General features: G+C 45.6%; 2 protein-coding genes and 1 pseudogene across 5 annotated transcripts; all 3 read left to right on the top strand.

The window, feature by feature from the left end:
- Positions 1–3,642: 3,642 nt before the first annotated feature.
- LOC120699376 (putative pentatricopeptide repeat-containing protein At5g43820) lies at positions 3,643–7,489 on the top strand. 4 transcript variants are annotated; one of them, XM_039983362.1, is made up of 4 exons: positions 3,643–5,668; positions 6,000–6,095; positions 6,285–6,411; positions 7,150–7,489. In XM_039983362.1, the coding sequence occupies exon 1, from the start codon at positions 3,884–3,886 to the stop codon at positions 5,507–5,509; it is 1,626 nt and encodes a 541-aa protein (XP_039839296.1). In that variant the 5' UTR covers positions 3,643–3,883; the 3' UTR covers positions 5,510–5,668; positions 6,000–6,095; positions 6,285–6,411; positions 7,150–7,489. The 4 variants fall into 4 exon arrangements, with proteins under 4 accessions (XP_039839296.1, XP_039839302.1, XP_039839310.1 ...); XM_039983368.1 differs by having other exon boundaries at positions 6,294–6,411; XM_039983376.1 differs by lacking the exon at positions 6,285–6,411.
- Positions 7,490–8,451: 962 nt separating this feature from the next.
- On the top strand, positions 8,452–12,808 carry LOC120699401 (circumsporozoite protein-like). The gene is made up of 3 exons (XM_039983387.1): positions 8,452–9,372; positions 12,163–12,219; positions 12,338–12,808. The coding sequence occupies exons 1-3, from the start codon at positions 8,563–8,565 to the stop codon at positions 12,374–12,376; spliced, it is 906 nt and encodes a 301-aa protein (XP_039839321.1). The 5' UTR covers positions 8,452–8,562; the 3' UTR covers positions 12,377–12,808.
- A 2,516-nt stretch (positions 12,809–15,324) lies between these two features.
- LOC120653829 lies at positions 15,325–16,578 on the top strand (annotated as a pseudogene).
- Positions 16,579–20,062: the final 3,484 nt, after the last annotated feature.

The raw sequence follows: 20,062 nt of genomic DNA on the forward strand, positions 1-20,062 counted from the left end.
TGGGCACGTGGCGGCACCGGGTCATGGCAAAACCCGGTGCCATAGTCCGCCCTTTAGGCACCGGTTGGTGCCACCAACCGGTACCTATTCCTCCTTGTTCTTTTGGTACCAGTTGGTGGCACTAACCGGTGCCTATACTGGGGTTTTGGTACCGGGTAATGCTTTAACCCGGTACCAAACCCCATACCTTTGATCGCCGCTGGCCAAAGGTACCAGCTGCTTTTGCAACCGGTACTGCAGTACCGGTTGCAAAAGCAGCTGGTACCTTTGGCCAGGACCTTTGGCGTGTTTTCTAGTAGTAGAGGGAGGTGGGTCGCAGCGGCCGCGTACGAAGGTGGGGATAGCGAGGCGGACCGATGAGGCCGCGTAGAGCTTGCGCTGTCACGCACGAGCCCGTAACGAGGCGGAATGCGAGAAGGGAAGGAGGAGAGTCGCGAGCGGCCATGTAGGGAGGCGGGTAGCAAGCAGGTGTGACAAGTCAGCGTCACGAGACGATAGGGAACCGAGCCCATAGCAAGGCACACCAGCGAGCCGGCGGCGAGATTGCAGTCTCCATGTTGGCATCTGAAAGGTACTCTCGAAGTCATCTGAGTGGTAGTCATTGAGGTTGACTCCTTCTGTGAAATCGTCGTCTGATTCGTGGATTTCTGTGATGTGCACAAATGAGTACCTCTCACAAGAGGTCCCTGGTGCCTCGAGTTTCTTCTCCTTCTGAGAGGACTAGTGTCGTGCCTTCTTGGAATGGGAGCTCGTCGATCTTCTGGTTAGGGTTTGAACGAGTTTGGCTGTGGAGTTTTCTATCTCGCCAATACACAATTCTGCCCTCGGGGGTTGATCTTATAGTCAGGGTTAGGGAGGAGTCTGGTGAGGTTAGGCCTCCGTTACCCGATTTCGAGTTGTCTTGATCAGAGATAGGAGCCCCCTGTAAGTCAGTGGCTTCCTGTTTTTCAAGTAGAAGTAGGTTATCCAGATCCTTCTCCAAGTCGAGGAGGGTTTGGAACAAATGGCTTCCTGATAGATAGTGGCGAAGTTGTGGAGCCCAAAGGGATATTAGAAGGTACCCTCTATAGACCAAGATGAGTATGGTACGGCCAGGGAGCCCTAGCTCAATCCAAGCGCCGATATCATTCGACCATTATTGAGTTCGTCAACGCGTCGAGTTCATCATGAAGTTGTCAAAATAACAATTGAACTTTGCCTTAGGAGTTTCTTGTTCATTGGCGTCTTTTTGTTGGAGAACGTCCTCTGCTAACTTAAAGCAGTCAGAGAGGGAGAGTTCGACCTGATCGATGCTGGAGAAAATATTGCCCGAACAAGTGCATTGTGGGCTGAAGTTCTAGAGATCTCCGTGGACCTTGTTGCCAGAGAGCAAACTGTGCAAGTTCAATGCACTTGGCGTCGGCAATGTTGTGTGAGATACGATCCACCCCGTTGATTAGATCATTGTTGTCTATCCGGGGCGTGGGATCGATTTGAGATCATTCAAGTAGTTTCCGATTAGATTGGAAAGTTGAAGTTCGTCGAGGTCATCGGCAAGTTTGTTTGCGCTGTCGCTGTGGGCTGTGGTGGGTGGCTCTGGTTCCACAAGTTTGTCAAGGTGGATGTTAAAGCTACCCAAGCCATCGGCAATGTAAACTTAGGAGCCAAAATGAAGGTGGTACCCTCGTCGACCATAGCGGTGGAGTTGATGATTGCCATCGAATTCACCAAGGGATTATCGGTGAGCTCTCCTACCTGGCGCGCCAGCTGTTGGTATTTTACTGGCAAGCCTACCTAGGGATACCCCGAGGTAGTAGATTGCAAGCAGGGAGTCATGAGATCAGGAACACGATGGTGCAAGCAACACAAGGTTTAGACAGGTTCGGACCGCGAGTTGCGTAATACTCTACATCCTGTTTGGTGGTTTGTATTGTCTGAGGTGAGTATATGCTTTGGAGAGGTCCCTATTCGCACTTATATAGCCTGGAGGATAGGGTTATATGAAACCCTATATCGATATGAACTCAGAAATACTTCTCGAATACTACTCAAGTAGTTTCCTTATATACTGACTAGTTCTAAATCTAAACAATTAGTTTACATGACGTATGGGTATGGGACATGTCGGTGCCCTATCCCATATTTCATACAAATCTGTGCCACATTAGGTATTCGTGACCCTGGGTCTCACATTTACTCCATTGGAAAAATGTAACATACGACCAATCGCGGTAAAACGCTATCGCGTGACACTTCAGCCCATTAGACCTCCGAGCTTTTTTTTTTTGACTAAAAAGTACCTGTATTAATAAACCGGGACAACGTACACAGAGAAGGACAGGCACCTCCTAGAAGGATACAGAGTGGACAGGTGTCCAACCAACTTTACATAGAAGACCCTAATAAAAGAAGAAATTACAGTCAGGTCCTTTGGATCCTCCATGTTCGCCAAGGTTGTTGCAGTCCGCTCAACTCCGCCGTCGCCGAGGCCAACACTGGAGCAAAGGGAGGACGACAGGAAACTGAAGCCATGAGAGACACCATCGCACACAGGCTTTAAAACGAGCCGCAAAAAAAAACCCAACCCGCAGGATGGGAACTGAAACACCATGGAGCAACATCAGCCGGGGTCACACCCCATGCCTCCCTGGCTCTGGATCTGCTCTCGTCGCCGGAAGCCAACGAGGAAGAAGAGCAAATCCACCCACCACACATCCACAAAGCCAACAACCTGCACTCTGCACCAACCCTGGTTGGAGCACCGAACAAGTACGGGCTCCAGTTGGAACTCCTGTACAGGAGCCGTCAAGATCTGAAGCTCCAACTCGGTCTCCAGATCTGAAGAGCTCCCACCCCACAGGCTTGTCGCCGACACCGGAGCAAGTGACGATGAGGTGGAAGAGAGCCTGGAGGACCTTATTCCACTGTGGCCGCGCCACCTCCATCTTGCAAGCACCGCCGGGACACCAAACCCTACATCTAGAGGGACCTAATCTACACAGCCGGGCAGAGAACCACACGTTCCCCTCGCATCCGAGGCCAACCAGGCCATCAGAGGCAAGGAGGAACGGCGGTCTCGCCGGCTGGAGCACGAGTTTCTCTCGCCGCCTCCGCAGTCGCCGAGAGAAAGAGAGAGAGAGGCGTAGCGGACAGCGACGCACTTGTAAGCCTCCATGCCCCTGCCTCCCTCACGTTCTCCCCCTCCCTCCTACCCTTGCATGCTCTTCATATTACCTACGTTTCGAGAATCCATTACACCATTGTGTTCTAAGCGACGAGATGAACAGAATTAGACCCCGCTTGCATATGTTTTGACGATGTTTGTGAACCGCTAATAACTTATGTAACAACTTGCTCTCTTCTTGTAGTAACTTATGTGTTTATTGGCTTACTATAGTAACAACTTATGTACATATCAATTTTTGTTTTGTGTCAACTTATATGTACTAGTGTATGATAGTTTTTTACTAACTTATATCTTATATGTGTGGCAACTCATATGTATAATATATTTTTTTTACAATTTTTGTCTACACGTGTGACAACTTTTGTTTTTATGACAGTTAGTATATAAACTTATGTTTACAATCTTGAGATGGCAAACTGGCGACCACGGGCCAAATCTCAAATTTCTCAGAGCCCACGGGGCGGCGAGTGGTAACGAGTTTTGTGGATCTGGTCCCACTCCACTCGCGCTCTCTCCGCCTCTCTGGTCTCTCGCTCTCATCCCCTCCCAAACCTCCACCGCCAGCCGCTCCCGGCGGTTGTTTCGGTTCTAGTTCCGTTCCGACGGGGTCGTCATCGGTGTCGACGAGGCGCGCCGATCGACTTGTGATCCCGCGGGAAGGTTCGGCGGATCGGCTACCCCACTCCAGCGCAGCACGGTCGCGGGGGAGGCGCACGGATGGCGGTCCGCGGCCTCCTCCTCCTCAACAGTCGCAGCTACTCCGGCTCCTCCTTCGCCGCCGCCGAGGACATGGTCATCTCCTCCCTCCGCCTCCTCCCTTCCACTCCCCTTGCCAATCCACCTCCACTCCCCACTCATCCCCAATGCATCGACCTCCCTCCAGACCCCCGTCCACCACCTCCGCCGCCGCCTACCGCCCTGCTTCTCTCCGCCGCCGACCGCCTCCGCGGGGTCTTCCTCCGCAAGACGCTGGGTCGCGCCTCGCTCCACCGGGCGCTCTCCTCCACGGGCCTCGATGCCACCACCGCGCTCTCGCCGGAGGTTCTCGCCGATGTCGTCAACGCCGGCGATCTCGGCGGCGCTGCCACCGTCGCCTTCTTCGACTGGGCGGTCACCAATTCCAATCCGCGACCATCCGTCCGCACCTGCAACATCGTCATCAGGGCATTAGGGAGGAAGAAATTCTTCGGTTTCATTGACGATGCCCTGCAGATTATGCGAAGAAATAGCGTCTTCCCGGACCTGACCACACTGGAGATCATTTTGGATAGCCTAATTGCCGCCAGGCATGTCAGCAGGGCTGTTGAAGTTCTCAGTACTGACCAATTTGGATTTGGAATTGGGAGATCTTGCTACAGAAAGGAAGCGCTTACTATCCTCATTGGTTGCCTTTGCCGGAGGTCACATGTAGGCCTTGCCACTTCGCTCTTGCAAGCTGCTCGAAAGGAGTTACTTGGTCTCAATAAACATGTGTACAATGATGTGATGGGTGGCTTGGCGAGGATCGGGAGTGTTGATAAGATGCAGGAGATCTGGACAAAGATGCAGGAGGATGGTCTGGTGCCAGATGAGGTCTCACATTGCCATCTGATTGAGGCCTTGGGTAGAGCAGGGCGGACTGAGGATGCACTCAGGGTGTTTGAGAATATGGTGCATGAGAGATATGGTCCAACTACAATGGCCTACAATGCACTTATTTTCAATTTTATCTCCATTGGGGATTTAGACATGTGCATCAAGTACTACAAGGATATGTTGGACAAGAATTGTCTGCCAAACATCGACACATATGTCAAGATGATTACAGCCTTTCTGAAAGAGCGAAGGGTGGCTGATGCACTCCAAATGTATGAGGACATGTTGGCTCGAGGAGTTCTGCCAAATACGGCGGTGATAACAAAATTTATCGAGCCATTGTGTACATTTGGACCGCCTCATGCTGCTTTGATGATTTACAAAAAGAGTAGGAAGGCTGGTTGTGTAATATCCTTGAAAGCTTACAAGCTTTTGCTTGAAAGGCTTGCTAAATTTGGGAAGATTGGAAGTGTTTTGAACATATGGGAAGAGATGCAAGAGTGTGGATATCAACCTGATAAAGAGATTTATGAGTTTATTGTAAATGGGCTTTGCAATGTGGGCAAGGTTGATGCGGCTGTGTCTGTGGTGGAGGAATCACTTCGGAATGGCTTCTGTCTTGGGAGAATTGTTTACAGCAAACTGAACAACAAGCTGTTAGAAATGGACAAAGTTGAGACAGCATATAATCTGTTCAAGAAAGTCAAAGATGCACGAGCACTTACTAACTCACGCAATTATTGTCGTGCTAATGGTTGGCATTCCTGAATCCTGCCTCCTGAGCATAATCAGTTTGTGTTGGAATGGTATATCTTTGCTATTCCGCTGGCTGATGACTGGTGAGAGGCAGAGAGCAGTTTCATATGCCTTTCTGTCACAAACATGATGAAGCTAAACTCTTAAGTTAATGCGGTGAAAGGTCCAAGGGTAAGTATTTATGAGTTTCCCTCAGATTTTTGGGGGACATGTTTGACTATTTTTAAACAATGCTACTATGTATGTACATCTCCAGCTTGTGTCTCAGACTCTTAGTCATGGGTAACGAGCTACCTGCACCTGTCTGATCCGAATCTGATCATTTAGTGTCTCTCTAAGAGACATTAACACACCATATTTTGATGGTTGGCTATGTGTTGTGCATTATGAATTGTGGAAAAGCAGAACATTAGTAACATAGAACGGCTTGCTTTTTTACCGTAATAGAAGTGCACAGAATTTGGTTGTTTCTTCTTAACTCTGTTTGTGATTTGAACTGCAGCTCTAAAGTTCAAAGGAAAAAGACAGCTGGAATCTCAATGTGAGAACTTGGTCCCGCAGGAAATTGCAGAGGAAGCAGCATACTGTTTCTGAGAAGGTTAGCATTTTATCCTGTACCATTTTACTTGAACTCATCATTTTACATCTAAGCAAAGTCACATATCTGTTATCCGACCTATCTCGACATGGAAAATATACATGAGATTTGCAAAATTCAATGCTAATGTTAGCTGCATCCTTTTTTATTTTATTTAACTTGACCTCTATCTAATAGTTTTTCTTTTAGTTACTGCAGGTTCGAAAGCACATCAGTGATTTAGTCTAAGTATTTTCTCTTCTCGTCAAGCCTTTTCTTTTTGTTATGGAGGATATATTTCTACTTTTTTGGTCGCTTACTTCTCAACAACATTTGGGTAAATATTTCATGGACTCTAGTCTCTATACATTGTGTAGTGCGTACTGACAGACCTGACAGACTAGCTGAAATGATGTATGCTAGTGTTATGGGCAGTTGGCTAGACTGATTGGGCTGGGTTGGTTAGAGATAAGATTAGATATCTTGCTTAGGAGTCAAGTAAGCCTCTCTATAGACGGAGATGACGTATCAATGAAAGGCAAGTTACAGGATAAGAGCTTGGTTAGAATATTTTACGCATCTTGTTGGACAGGCTAAGAGCTGTTTTTATTTTGCATTAGTGATCGTGGTGTGCCTTAATATGTGACAGAAAAATTAAGTAAAGACTGAGAAGTGCCATGTTACAGGATTGAAGATTATTTTCCTTCAAGTAATTTTAGTATCCTGTAAGGAAAATCTGTACATTTTCACCTGTAAATGTAAGTATAGTCTCAATGAACTAATGCATGTTATCGTCTTCTGCAAAAAAAAATATAAATAGAAGCTCTCTGTCATAATGCTGTGGAGCAATGACATGCTTACATTATGGTCCTTTCTATCAGTCGGCAATCCTTTCATGTATGCTGCTAGTGTTCCCCATGGTCTCTCTATTTCTTTATGTTACTTGAATCGATGGTGTTGATTTCCTGATCAAACACATCAGGAAACATGCATTTGTTTAAAAGATGCTACTGTAATAATCTATTAACGTTGTAGAGATGTATCTGTTCCAACTTGAATGCTGTTCTCCTCGCAGTGCCGCAGGAACCATCTTCACTGAAAGGATATTCATGGACGTGCACAAGTCTAGAAAAGGCGTCCTGCAGTCCGAGAGCATCAATATTGATATAGTGTGCCGCCAGGGCCAGGCAGTTTGAAATTTCCCCTGTCAGACTACCAATTTAGCTAGGGTTGCTATTTAACAATCTACATCGCATATGCAATTCTAGAAACCAACCAAGAGTCCAAGACCGACCCATGGATGGAATTTTGCTATGTGGCTTATGTTCTTTGTCAGTTTTTTTGTTGAATACAAGTTATGTGTTATAACAATTGCATGGGTGATGGGTGCCAATTACAACGCTACATTAGACCCTCGAGTTTGGACGAGCTTTGCAGTTCCGCGGAGGGACTCGTCCCACTGAGTGGATCCTGATGCTGTAGGGTGCGCACGTCAACTTGTGTGGCGAGGGGTGATAATGGTCATCTTTGATATAGTGTGAAGCGCGAAGCACCCTTAGCCTAGTACCTACCCAATTACAAAAATTGTTAATCTAAGTTTTCTGCTCACTCTCCAACTGGCAGTCGGCCACGTACAACTAACTTGTTCGTTGTTAAAAGAAAATATATTTTAAATGTTGCACTCGATGCAAAACCTACCACCTTTGCTAGGGGTTACTTTCCACCACCCTCTGATCAGTTTGATCTCGTGGGATACGAACTTAATCGACCGCAATTTGTTAAGAGTGGTACTTGCTATTAAAACAAGAGAGTTGCTAATTTTCACAATTTTTAAATTCCCTTAGGCATGGGGCAAGCATTTGATGATCTTCATTGTATGACCCTACTAGTTTCCTCATCCTTAGCAAACCTCTAATAGCTTTTCCAGCCTGCATCTCTAATATCAGCGGCGTCGCTATTTGTTGTCTCATTATGTTGTCCAGCGGCATCCACTTCATCCGATGGCCACCATGCGTATTCACATTACATTTCAGTCGTCAAAGATAGTAGAAAGCGCGTTCAAATTCTGGATCCGTCAATGTGCGTCATCGGCATCCATATCATCTGATGATCACCATGTGTATTCACATTACTTTTCTCACAGATTCAGTTGCCAAGATAGTAAGTAGAAAGCGCGTTTAAATTCTCCTAAAAAAGAGAAAGCGCGTTCAAATAACAACATATTTATTTTGCAGCTGGAGATTTCTTGCTGTTTTCAATTTTATGTCATAAAATTACTTGTATGCACAATAATAGGAAAAAAATATTATTTTCTGAAAAGAAAAGGTGATTTGGAAAATCATAAAGATGGCAAATCAATGTGGGCAAATCGCCCCCATCGTTTCCCAAATTTATTTCTCAGAGTAGGGCCCCCCTTTCGTCCTCTTCTTCAGCCGTCCCCCAAGTCCCAGTACCACCGTCGCAGCCGGAGGGGAGAGGACGGAAGGCAATGCCGTGCTGCCAAACGTTGCTCACCGCTGCCGCCGCCGCCGCCGCTAGCACGCCGGTATGGCTCCACCGGCTGCACGCCAAAGAGGGCCTCTCCTTCCCCTCCCACCTCAACATCGACGACCTCCTCTATGGGGGGCGACAGGCCCAGCCTCCCCCGCCCCCGACCCCGCCCGTGCCGCCGCCGCCTCCTTCCTCCCATCACCAGGCCAGCCTCGCCGTAGTCGTCAGGGAGCCGCCTCCCAAAGCCGTCGCTAAGCCCAAGCAGCCGCAGCAGCAGCCCCGCCCGCCGCGCAATCCCTCGCGACCAAACCCTAGCTCTAGCAATTCCCCACAGCCGCGGCAGCAGCAGCTCGCCGTCGTGATCTCCGACGTCTTCGCGGTCCCGTCCTCCGCGCCGCCGGGCACCCCGCCGCCCAAGGCCTTCCGAAAGCAATCCCGGCCTCGCCCGAGGACCGACGACGACCAGCCGATCTCTGTTCTGCCTCCTCAGCCGCGCCCCCACAAGGACAAGAAGGAAAAGATCGCCAAGGCCAAGAAGCGCCGTCGGGCGGAGCGCGCCGCGGGGGCCGACGGGGAGCGCACCAGTAAGACCGACGTCACCGTCATTGACACCAGCATTGACGACTGGAAAGCCGCCAAGGTGCTCATCCGCAGGGGCGACATCTGGAAGGTCCGCGACAAGAAGCCTTCTGCAGTGTCTGAATTGGAGGATGCCATCGCCAAGGGCAAGAGGAGGGCTGGCCTTGTCTCCAAGCTGCTGAGAGACAAGGAAAAGGAGAAGCTTAAGGGGAAAGAAGCAACAATAGCAGTGAGTACTCTTCATGCCGATGCTAGTGTCATGTAATATCAGTATCTCTACTGTGCTGCTTGACCTCCCTCTCCCTGGAGCTTTCATCTAGCTATGTGATAGGATTGCTTGTAGAAATTATGTTTTTTACAGAAATGTAGGATGCCTATAGTGCCAAAGTAAGAAATGAAGGCTTTTTTATATTCTTTTAGAATAAATGCAGTCCCCCTAGTTCCATGGATATGAAACCAACAGAGTGTTTTCAGTTTATGGCCCAATGCCTTCAAGCAGAAAATGTTCAGACTAGGGACTCAGCTAATTTACTACCCCAACAACATCCACCTAGGGTCTAGCTGCCAAAATTGGATTATTTATATGTTTAGAACTCATGCCAACGGTGCTCATATTACCACACGCAATGGATTCAAACACAAGATCATCACTGGAAGCAGCAATCCTACCCTTTGATGCATCTGACAACATAATCCTTGGAAGTTCCTTCATCTCCTGTTTCATCAACTTGATGCATTGATCATTGATGCATCTTCAGCAACATGGTATAATAACATTTTTTTTCTCCAATTCAATAGTACCCCAAACTGTCCTCCAGATCTCTCCCATCCCTGTCCAAACTTGTCCCTGAAAATATAACCATTGCGCAGTTCCAAAGCTCCTATAGTCCATAGGGCAGCAGAAGTAACTACAGTGATAACATCAATTTATTGTCACTATTAAACACCTATCTAAAAAAAGGCAGCCCAGTGCATGTAGCTCCCGCTTGCACAGGGTCCGGGGAAGGGTCCGACCACTTAGGTCTTTTTGTACGCAGCCTTTCCCTGCATTTCTGCAAGAGGCTGGTACCAGGACTTGAACCCGTGACCTCAAGGTCACAAGGCAGCAGCTTTACCACTGCGCCAAGGCTCACCTTCTATTAAACACCTATCTATGGATTCAAAATCAGTCTCTAACGATTTGTCAAACATTTCCTCAATAAACAACCATACATTATAAGCACCATGTAGAAAAAAATTAATGATGGGTGCTTTTATTATCTCTGTAAAATAAGCAATACTTCTCTCAGCATATCACTGGTAAGCAGTTTATTTTAGCAAAAAAATAAAAATAAAGTAAAACATTATTCTTGGTGTCAGTCATTTTCCATAGTGCTTGAATATACACATGTTTCACTTCACCAAAAGTAATACTGCGTTACAGGGATTGCACATTTTAATGTTTTGTTAATGTTCACGTTTTGTTTTTATTTTGTTTTCCCTCTTGAATTGAAGTGTACCTGTTGATTTACTTTCTTCCATTAAGTAGTGTTGTTTTGATGATCTTAGGAGTGAGTTGGTGAATTTGGTTTTGTGCAATCCATTATCTTGTTGTGTTTTGTATTGTCTCAACTATGCCCATTTGTGCCAGCAGACATACATAAAAGTGCGCATATAGGTAGAAATATCCACCTACGATAGCTTGATTGTTTTGTTATGTGGAGAAAAAAGATATATTATCTGTGTTGGGAATACATCTTCCCGCACAATGCACTGGTGGCTGCTGAGCGATGGGATGAGATCACTTGGATCACGATTATTGTTAGTTTCAAGTATGGGTAATATCATGTATCGGGCACTGTTCGTTGTTGTTGTTGATCATTGGAATTAGATGTTCGTTATAGTTGAATGGGTTCTCCTTTAGATCAGTTAGCATGGAACATTCTAATGTAGCTTTAGATAATAGATAGATGAAATGATTTGTCAGTTTCAGGATCTACCAAAGTGCACACTTATAAGATCTAGTTATAAATAATTGATCTTGTGTCAGCAAGTTGTAGCTTACATTATGTCATGACTTGTGGGTTGGGGCTAAGGGGGAAATAATGATGTGTTGGTTTCTGTTTCATTGTAGACCAAAGTGGGGAACCTACTATGTTATGCTTTATTGCTTTTACAATTACAACATTTGTTCACCAATTAAAAAGCACTATTGTGTGTCGTGCCAAGGGAAGAGAAACAGGGCATAGTTTAATAGTACAACCAGTATATTTTCCTTATATTTCAATTTAAGGATGATAGATTAGAATCACACAGACCAAGTTGGATATTCTTTTTAATCACATTACTTATAATTGAACCAATACAACATGTTCCTGTTGTTGATTTTCCAGCCACTTGAACCAGGTGCTTGGATTAGAGTACAACCTGATAGCTGTACTCGCTAGTGTTGCTTTGCTAATCATCAGGTTTGAGTGCCATTACTAACTCGAACTCATGATCACCCATTCCCCCACTTGAGGTGCTTACCACAAGGGCTTATGCACATTCATTAATAACAGTATGGTTATTAACATTTGAAATTTCAAAAAAGTTCAGGTGGTTTAGGAGTAACATAACAAGTTTGCTGTTAATTAACTGTGATTTTGATTCTGTTGTGGAAATTAAACTGCAGTTCTTTGACATGATAAAATGCTCCCTTTGGTCATAAAGAGTGTCATTTTGAATGTTTAGTTAAAGTTTTGAACCTCTGTTATTGTTATCTCGATAAGTTTTTTGCATTTATTTGTTTTGGATGGTATATTCATACTGTTCTAGTTTTACTTTGTGTTGCAATTACGTCACTATAGATTTATTAGTGGTCAAAGTTGCATGTTGTGGTCCATGCTGAGGTCCAAAGAACATTCTTCTGTTACCAATGGGCATTGTTTTAAGCATATTACCATCTGTTAAGAAATGTCGGCTGGATTGTAAAATACTATTAGGCAGCCATGCATAGCATGTTTCACTAATGCTTTGTATGATTGTATGTCTACTCCAGGGATACATTGAAGCTGGTAATGGAGATGTGACTAAAGAATCAGAGGACTCCGACAAGGTAAACCTGATGAGTTCATTTGTGATGTAAAGGGCGCTCTTCTGTTCCAACCCAAAATTAAATAATTCATGCTGTTTTTGAGATGCTAAAGAAGTTTTCTATTACATGCTGCTTGCAGGTGTTAGTAGTTCTGAACCAGAGCCAGAAGGCCAAATAGAGGCAAGAAAAATGGGTCAGACAGCCCTACTATAGGTGACTTGGGAGGAAATTGAGGACAAGGCACATACAAAATTGTCATTTCATTGCAATTAACATATTCAGTTTGATTAATGTCCTATTGATCCTTTTTTTGTGTCTTGATCTCATCCTACTAGAAGTCCAAAATTCCAATCATGAACATGAGGCCTTCTGGAGTTGGTAGGATAGCAATGTTTTTAGATGAACCCTCACAAGGCCACCTAAATGTTTTCCATTTTCCCCCTTTTGTAGAGAAAGGTCAAGTCATCAAAATGTTATTGTTGGCTTTTGTTGGAGTTGATGGGCGTCTGATTCAATTGGTCTGTTTGCGTGTACTGCAACTCGGTTGGGTACTGTAAATGTAATGTTCATATTGGTTGCTCAGTTGCTGTACAAGTTTGGTTCGTTGGTTGGCATTGGTTTCAATGATTTGAAGATGTCGATGATCGCTGGCATCGTAGTCAGCGTGAGCTTGACCTCCACAAGATGCATTGGAATTTCAAAACAAAGAATGAAATTGGTGCTAAAGCTTAACAAATTTCATATCCAATCTCAAATAAGCTGTGAACTCTACGGACACAGATTTCAATAATCTTGGTTTGTAAGCTAATTCGGCTGTCAACCCACACAGGAAAGGGCAGCAGTCGCAGTTGAAGAGACACATGCGAGATGAGGAGCGGATGAATGTTGCAGATGAAAGAATAACTGGAAGTTGAGAGCATGCGTGGACTCGACTGACTGACTGAGCATATGAAGCCGTTTGGATGGATGCCCGCATCGGCCAGACCAAACTTTGGACGTTGATCGCGAGCAACTCCGTTTGGATGGAGGTCCTGATTTGGCCCCGCCCAGGTTGTCTGTGCGCGGTGCACTTCATTTTTTTAGCAGCCCCACGTGTGGCCGATTTATGGGCAGTCGATGGTTTAATTTGGCACGGCACGCAGTGGACCCGATCCAAACGCACCTTATTTCCGAGTAGTTTTGGTCCAAACTGGATGTAAAATTAGTGAGCTCCGAACCTTGCTGTCCCTTTTATAACTTTCTGACGTTCGACATTTCCATCTGTATTGCAGCATCTGTTGTGGATCCACTGCAGCTAGAGTACTTCGAATTCGCAGGGCGGATGATTGCATTAGCCCTGAGGCACAAAATACATGCTGGAGTTTTCATCGACCGGACATTATTCTTGCAACTAGCTGGGAGACCTATTACAACAACAACATAGCTTTTTTTTCCCAAACAAATTGGGATAAGTTAGAGATGAAACCCAAAAGAAATAAAGTTCATGATTCAGGCACATTGATAGCTAGTCTCCAAGCGCTCCTATCCAAAACTATCTCTTTAGAGATATTCCAATCCTTAAGGTCTCTCTTAACCGACTCATCCCAAGTCAATTTAGGTCTACCTCTACTCCTCTTTACATTATCGACCCGCTCAAGAACCCCACTACGCACGGACATGTCCAAACCATCTCAGCCGATGTTGGGTAAATTTCTCCTCAACTGATGCCACCCCGACCCTATCCCGAATAGCTTCGTTTCGGACTCTATCCCTCCTTGTGTGCCCGCAAAACCATCGCTGTGAGACCTATTACACTGGATGATATTGCAGACACAGATCCATCCCTGCATGCAAGCTGCAAAAAGATCCTAGAAATGGATTCGAGTCTCGTGGATTCAAACATCTTGGAATTAACATTTGTTCGAGAAGATGAGGTGTTAGGATCTAGAGTGGTCATCGAGCTGTTCCCTGGAGGGAAGGATATTGCTGTTACTAGTGAGAATAGATGCCTACATCGATCTACTGATTCAAGATAGGTTCGTGAACTCCACCAGACGTCAACTAGCTTATTTCGCTGCAGGATTTCGTATTATGTTCAACAAATGGAAACCCTGGACAGAGTTTTTTGCGAGTTTGGATTTTGATAGGATGTTGGGTGGTAGCAAGGGCGCTATAGATGTGAACGAGTGGAGAGCTCAGACTGACTACCGTGGATACAAAGAAAAATGTCGCCAAATCAAGTGGTTCTGGAAGGTAAGCCAAACACTTTAACTCATGTTTTAATTAAGTTAACTAGAAGGTTTTACCTCCTCCAGGACGGTGATTTTTTATGAAAATGGAACATATTTGTCCAATGTTGCCTTATTGGAGATAGGAGACAGCAACATGCAGTGATATATTTTTTCACGAAAACATTTTCAAAAAAATCTTTTTTTTCCACCATGGAGTCACCCCCGAATTTCATTACTCATCGTAACGAAATTACAGCGTCTTACAGCAGTACAGCATCCTTCGCTATGTGAAGGGCTCCTTGTCAGCCGGCCTCCACATCGGCAGTGGGCCGGTTGACAAGCTGGTCACCTACGCATAGGATGTGCGGTGTTTTCCTATTCCCTCTACCTTTCTACACTACCCATCCTTATAACTGGTCCCATCTCTCTCCAAACATTTCATTTGTCCAGCCATGTGAAAGGAGGATTATGCCCCCTGCTTCTTTTTGCTAAACTCCAGGCCCGCTTGTTTTAACTTCCAACGATTTTGAAGACTCAATTTTGGGAAATCCAAAAGTTAGATGACTCCTAGAATTGAGAATCCAGCTGATTATGAATTCTTGATTCTGGATTTTTTTTAACCGAAAACAAGGAGGGAGGCCCCGCTGTGATTTTTTTTATTAATCAAAGAGAAGAAAAGAAAAACTTACAGGGATTTAAAGAGAGGTCTAAACTAGGCTAGAGAAAAAAGGAAACTGGCATCTGGATTCTAGATTCTGGGATTCGTCTAACTTTTAAATGTCTCAAAATCGAACCTTCAAAATCTCTCAGCCTCAACTACATTAATGCAAAAGATTCAGGAGGAAATAAATTTTGCAGGTAACGTGTGGCAGTAATGCTCATGCTCTGATGTGAAGGATACCATACATACATGCAAATGGATGGTAAAGCTAGTGCTGCACAAAATTACCTGGAACACATGCTATTTGATGGAAGTGTAAAGCCAACAAAGCTGCCATTATCGCTACTGGAAGCCATCACAAATAATTTCTCCGGTGACCATGAGATAGGCAGAGGTGGGTTTGCAGTGGTTTACAAGGTATGCGTAACCCTCAGTCTTGCAACTCAGTTATGCTTTTGCTTAGCTGCAGCTGTTCTAGAAACTCGTCATCATGCTGACAAATGCAACCGCAAATGCAGGGAATGATAGTAAATGGTATGATTGCTGTGAAGAAGTTGTATAAGAGCAACTCCAACAGATTGATTATCCCTTTTTCCCTTTCCACTTTTTAGCCATAAAGGGGATTTAGGGGAAAAATTTAGTTCCAACAGATTGATTTTCCCTTTTCCCCTTTCCCCTATATTTCCCTCCCCTCTCCCCTTTTTAAAGGGGAATTCCACCTTCTCCCTTTCCTTCTCCCTTTCTATCCATTCTTTCCTAGCCATAAGATCCACATGTATGAGAAGATCCTGGCCACTCATGAATTAAAGGGGAAAGGGAAAAATCAATCTGCTGGAGCACTTCTCCCCAATAAACTAAAATTGTGATGGGGGATTTCCATATAAGATGAGAAAGGGGAAAGGGAAAAATCAATCTGTTGGAGCTGCTCTAACACACTTGATATGCATGAGAAGAAATTCATCCAAGAGGTGCAATGTCTCATGAAGGTGCGGCATAAGAACATAGTGCGATTTCTGGGATATTGTGCTGACACACAAGGAGAAATGACAGACTATGAGGGGAAGTCTGTCTTGGTAGAAGTACGAAACAGGTTGCTCTGCTTTGAGTTTGTACCTAATGGGAGTCTCTGTGAGCATATCACCGGTAGGATCAACTGATCAAGTGGCATGCTATATATGTATATTCACATCATCATTTGCTTTTGTGGAATTGTTATCTACAATTGAAATATAGAAACTGCATACTGCGTGCTACACTTTATATGGCATCCAAGGATATTTACTATCTGAAACATGAAACCTTCCCACTCTCCCTTTCACAGATGCATCTTGTGGACTCGAATGGAGAGTGCGCTATCAATTGATCAAGGGAATATGCGAATGTTTACACTAACTTCATGAGAATCATATTGTCCACTTAGATCTCAAGCCTGGTAATATATTGCTAGATAATAATATGGTGCCAAACATTGCTGATTTTGGTCTCTCAAGGTGCTTTGATGAAAACTAAAGCAGGGATATTACTTCAAAACTGATTGGATCAATGTAAGATCTCGAAAACCTCTTGAAAGATCAGCAATAATAAATAGGTTACATTTTAAGAAAAAATTTGGTACTGGTTTCATATTTTTCTGATTCAAAATGAATTAGTTTTAATTTTTAAAGCTAATTAGAATTATTTATTTTTAAAAAAAAATACAAAACCACCTTGAAAACCACCCCAAGGGCCAAATTTGCTTGGTTTCAACAGTTGGATGGCCTATGTTATCTGGTTTTGTAGTTGAAGGTTGAAAATCGGACTTTTGTTATAATTCGAGGGTGTAATTTGAACTTCTCCCAGCAATAATTATGTGCACTCCTTTAGCCTATGCAAGTAGACATTTTTCTCACATGCTGCCAAACTGTAGAAACCAGTTTGTTGCTGCCATAATTGCAACTTTTCTCCCTCGCTCAGGTGAATGACACAAACAAGAACGGAATCCACTACTACATATCACCAACGGCGCCTCATGTAGTGAGCACCCAATGAGATTCTTGGAGCGCATGAGAGACAAATCCAACAAGCGGACAGCAGATCTAAGAAGCAGTATGAAGAGTCCATCTTGACAATGCAAAGTGAAAGCACAATGGTGAGAGTCTCCCGGCCTAAAAATTCATTTATATAATATATATACACCTGTTTTGGCATATGGTAATATAAGAGAAAACATGATTTCAGTGGAAACCAAAAGCTGGATGCTTTTCTTGGAATTATATTCACCCTGGTTTTGTTGACATGCCACAAACATGCACTTGCGATTGGTGTGGTTGGTGCAGAAATCAGTGATTGGAGGCAGGCTCCGGCACATGGACAAGTCAATGGTGGATATGCCAAATGGAGTCCAGGGGGAGCTTGTGGCGGACATTGCTCACGGCGATGGCGGAAGAGGTGGTTCATGGCTGGCAGTCTCTAGGGGCGAAGGTGGTTCATGGGTGGCAACCTCCAGCGGCGAGGCTACGTTGAGTTACCTGGTGCACATTTTTTTAGATTAAGAAAAACTCCATCCTTACCAAGATTACATGAGTACTTAGACTCCAAACCTCCAATCGAGGAACACAAAAAATAAGAAAGGAAGAAATAAGAAAGAAAGTGAAAGACTAAGCTTTGAATCGGTTCTACGTCCTTCCTTCAACCTTATTTTGATCCTCATGTAGAAATAAAAATCTCAGATCAACTGTCTTCTATGAAACTCTTGATGTAAGGATCGTCGATAGTTGCCTTCCGATCACCCTGCGATCTAGAAACTGCACTAAGTCGATCTCTACTATGCAAATAGATCAGTCGTTGTCATTGCCCCAAGCTGACCAAGGCATCCCCATTAAGGACTCCAAGATGACACCCTCAAGAGGAGAGCAACATCAAGATTCTACTGTCGCTCGAACCAGTGCGTCGATTCTATGGTTTTCACCGGATATGTCCTGTAGGTTGAGGTTCTCACAGTAACGCATTCAAGAAGGAAAACGATGCCATCATGCCAATGACACCATCATCACCGGTGGTTGAGGACCAAGCTAAGCTTTTGTTTGAGAACTTGCACATCAAGAAGCAAAGGACCGACCTTGGAAGCTTGTCGGTGTTTTACCGTCGGGTTCTCCGAGGGGTATCCCGAGGGGAGTGGTTATGAGTAGGGACTCGCCGAGATCAGAACGCGATGGTGCAAGGAACACAAGGATTTAGACAAGTTCAGGCCACCGGAGCGTAATACCCTATGTCCTATATGGTGGTTTGTATTCCCTCTGGTATTGTTCGATGTTTTGGAGGGGGCCCCTGCTCGCCCTTATATAGTCTGGGGGAACAAGGTTACACGGAAAGTCCTAGCCGAGTACGTTTAGAGTCCTACTCCGAGTGGGTCGGGTAGTTTCCTTGTACTTAGGCTAGTTCTACTGCTGTACGAGTAGTTACACTAGGAGCAGGAATGTACCCATGCAGTACACCCTACTCTAGAATATTCCACGCCCGTGAGCGGTCCTGCCGCCCCGGGTCTGACAAGCCTCCGAGCTTTTCGTAGTCGAGTCCTGCGGGCATTGAGTACTTCTGAAGATGTCCATCGAGTGCTTTCGGGTGCTTCTGGAATTCATTGCTCAGGCTTGGAGTCCTTTGAGCACCTCGAGTACTTTCCTGGCTGCATCGAGGCTATGAGGTGCTCTAGCCCCGAGTTTCTCCTTCTGATATGGTGCGCGATGTACTCGCGCTCCATATGGAGTAGCCCCGAGCCTTAGGTTAAACCGATGGATCAGGCTAAAGGTCATTTCTGTCTTTAGGCCTGTTTTTGAAAAAAGTTTGCCATTTATGACACATGTCTCGTAGCCCTCGAGCCTTGACTTGAAATAACTCGATTTAGGGTTAAGGATCCCAAACCGAGGTGTTCTTTGTGGCCTTTAGTTTTCCTGGTATTTTCGGAAATGCCATTATCCTGATTATTTAACAGCGGAGATCCGATCTGTGTTTTCATCTGCTCTTGCCTCAGGCCATTTCTTTAGCCTTCTGTTTTGGGTTTTGTCTTCCGTCTTTGATTTCTCAGCCCCCGAGCATATGCGTGAGAAGAGGCTCGTGACCTTCTGGATGGCGCCAAAGAAGTCCAAGCGCTAGGGATCTGAGAAGGAGGCGACGATCGCGGATGGTAGGAGGAAGAGTAAGTTGTCAGAATCCGCGATCTCATCTCTTGTCGGTCGTCGACTTCTCCGTCCTAGGTTGGTTGTTCAGTGGTTTTCGGCTGAGGGATACGAAAGACCGCATGAAAGAGTTGCAGAGACTGTTATGTTCAAGGCTATTGTTGAACGCGGGTTGGGGTATGGCTGGGCGTTCGGGCTACCCAAAAATTTCGGGTCGGGTATTTCAGGTTTTGGGTATTTCGGGTTTCCAAAAATACTACCCGAAATTAGTTGGGAAAAAGAAGAACCCGAAAATTCGGGTTCGGGTTCAGGTTTACCCGAACTACCCGACCTGCTGAGTAGAGAGATTAGACGAGACGCTGCTGGTCTGCAGCTTGCCGAGGAGGCCGAGGGTAAGAACAGCGCTGCTGCCACGGCGGGCTCCGGGAGGCGCGCAAAGACAGCGTGCGCGTGCGCGACGGGGTCTGCGACGGACGCGAGGGCAAGGAGGACTGGCGGAGGTTGGAGAGGCAAAGCAGGGAGGCGCGCGAGGTAGCCGGAGATGAGGGCGGCGTACCACTGGAGAGCGTGGGAGGCGGAGGCGGACCTGCACGCACGGAGGTGGGAGAGGAACGTCGGCAGCCCGATGGGATCTGCTGGTGGGTGCCGGCTTCGGCGTCTCGCCGTCCGTCGAGGCTTCGAGATGCGCCGTCACGGCCTCCCTGGGAGTTGCGGCCGGAAGTCGGAGCCTGATGGCTTTGTATGCAACGTGGGGCGCTAGGGTTATTGGGGTTTGGGCCTTTGGAGTAGCGGGATTTGGGGCTTTCGTGGGTTGGGCTGAAAATAGTGGGTTGGGACTGACT

Source organism: Panicum virgatum, chromosome 1K, assembly GCF_016808335.1.
Source record: "Panicum virgatum strain AP13 chromosome 1K, P.virgatum_v5, whole genome shotgun sequence".
Taxonomy (NCBI): domain Eukaryota; kingdom Viridiplantae; phylum Streptophyta; class Magnoliopsida; order Poales; family Poaceae; genus Panicum; species Panicum virgatum.

Excerpts from the sequence above, each read along its gene's own strand:
- LOC120699376 (XM_039983362.1), top strand. The coding sequence starts at position 3,884 with ATGGCGGTCCGCGGCCTCCTCCTCCTCAACAGTCGCAGCTACTCCGGC.
- LOC120699401 (XM_039983387.1), top strand. The coding sequence starts at position 8,563 with ATGCCGTGCTGCCAAACGTTGCTCACCGCTGCCGCCGCCGCCGCCGCT. Across the intron at positions 9,373-12,162 it reads GGAAAGAAGCAACAATAGCA|GGATACATTGAAGCTGGTAA; the intron begins GTGAGTACTCTT and ends TGTCTACTCCAG. Across the intron at positions 12,220-12,337 it reads AATCAGAGGACTCCGACAAG|GTGTTAGTAGTTCTGAACCA; the intron begins GTAAACCTGATG and ends TGCTGCTTGCAG.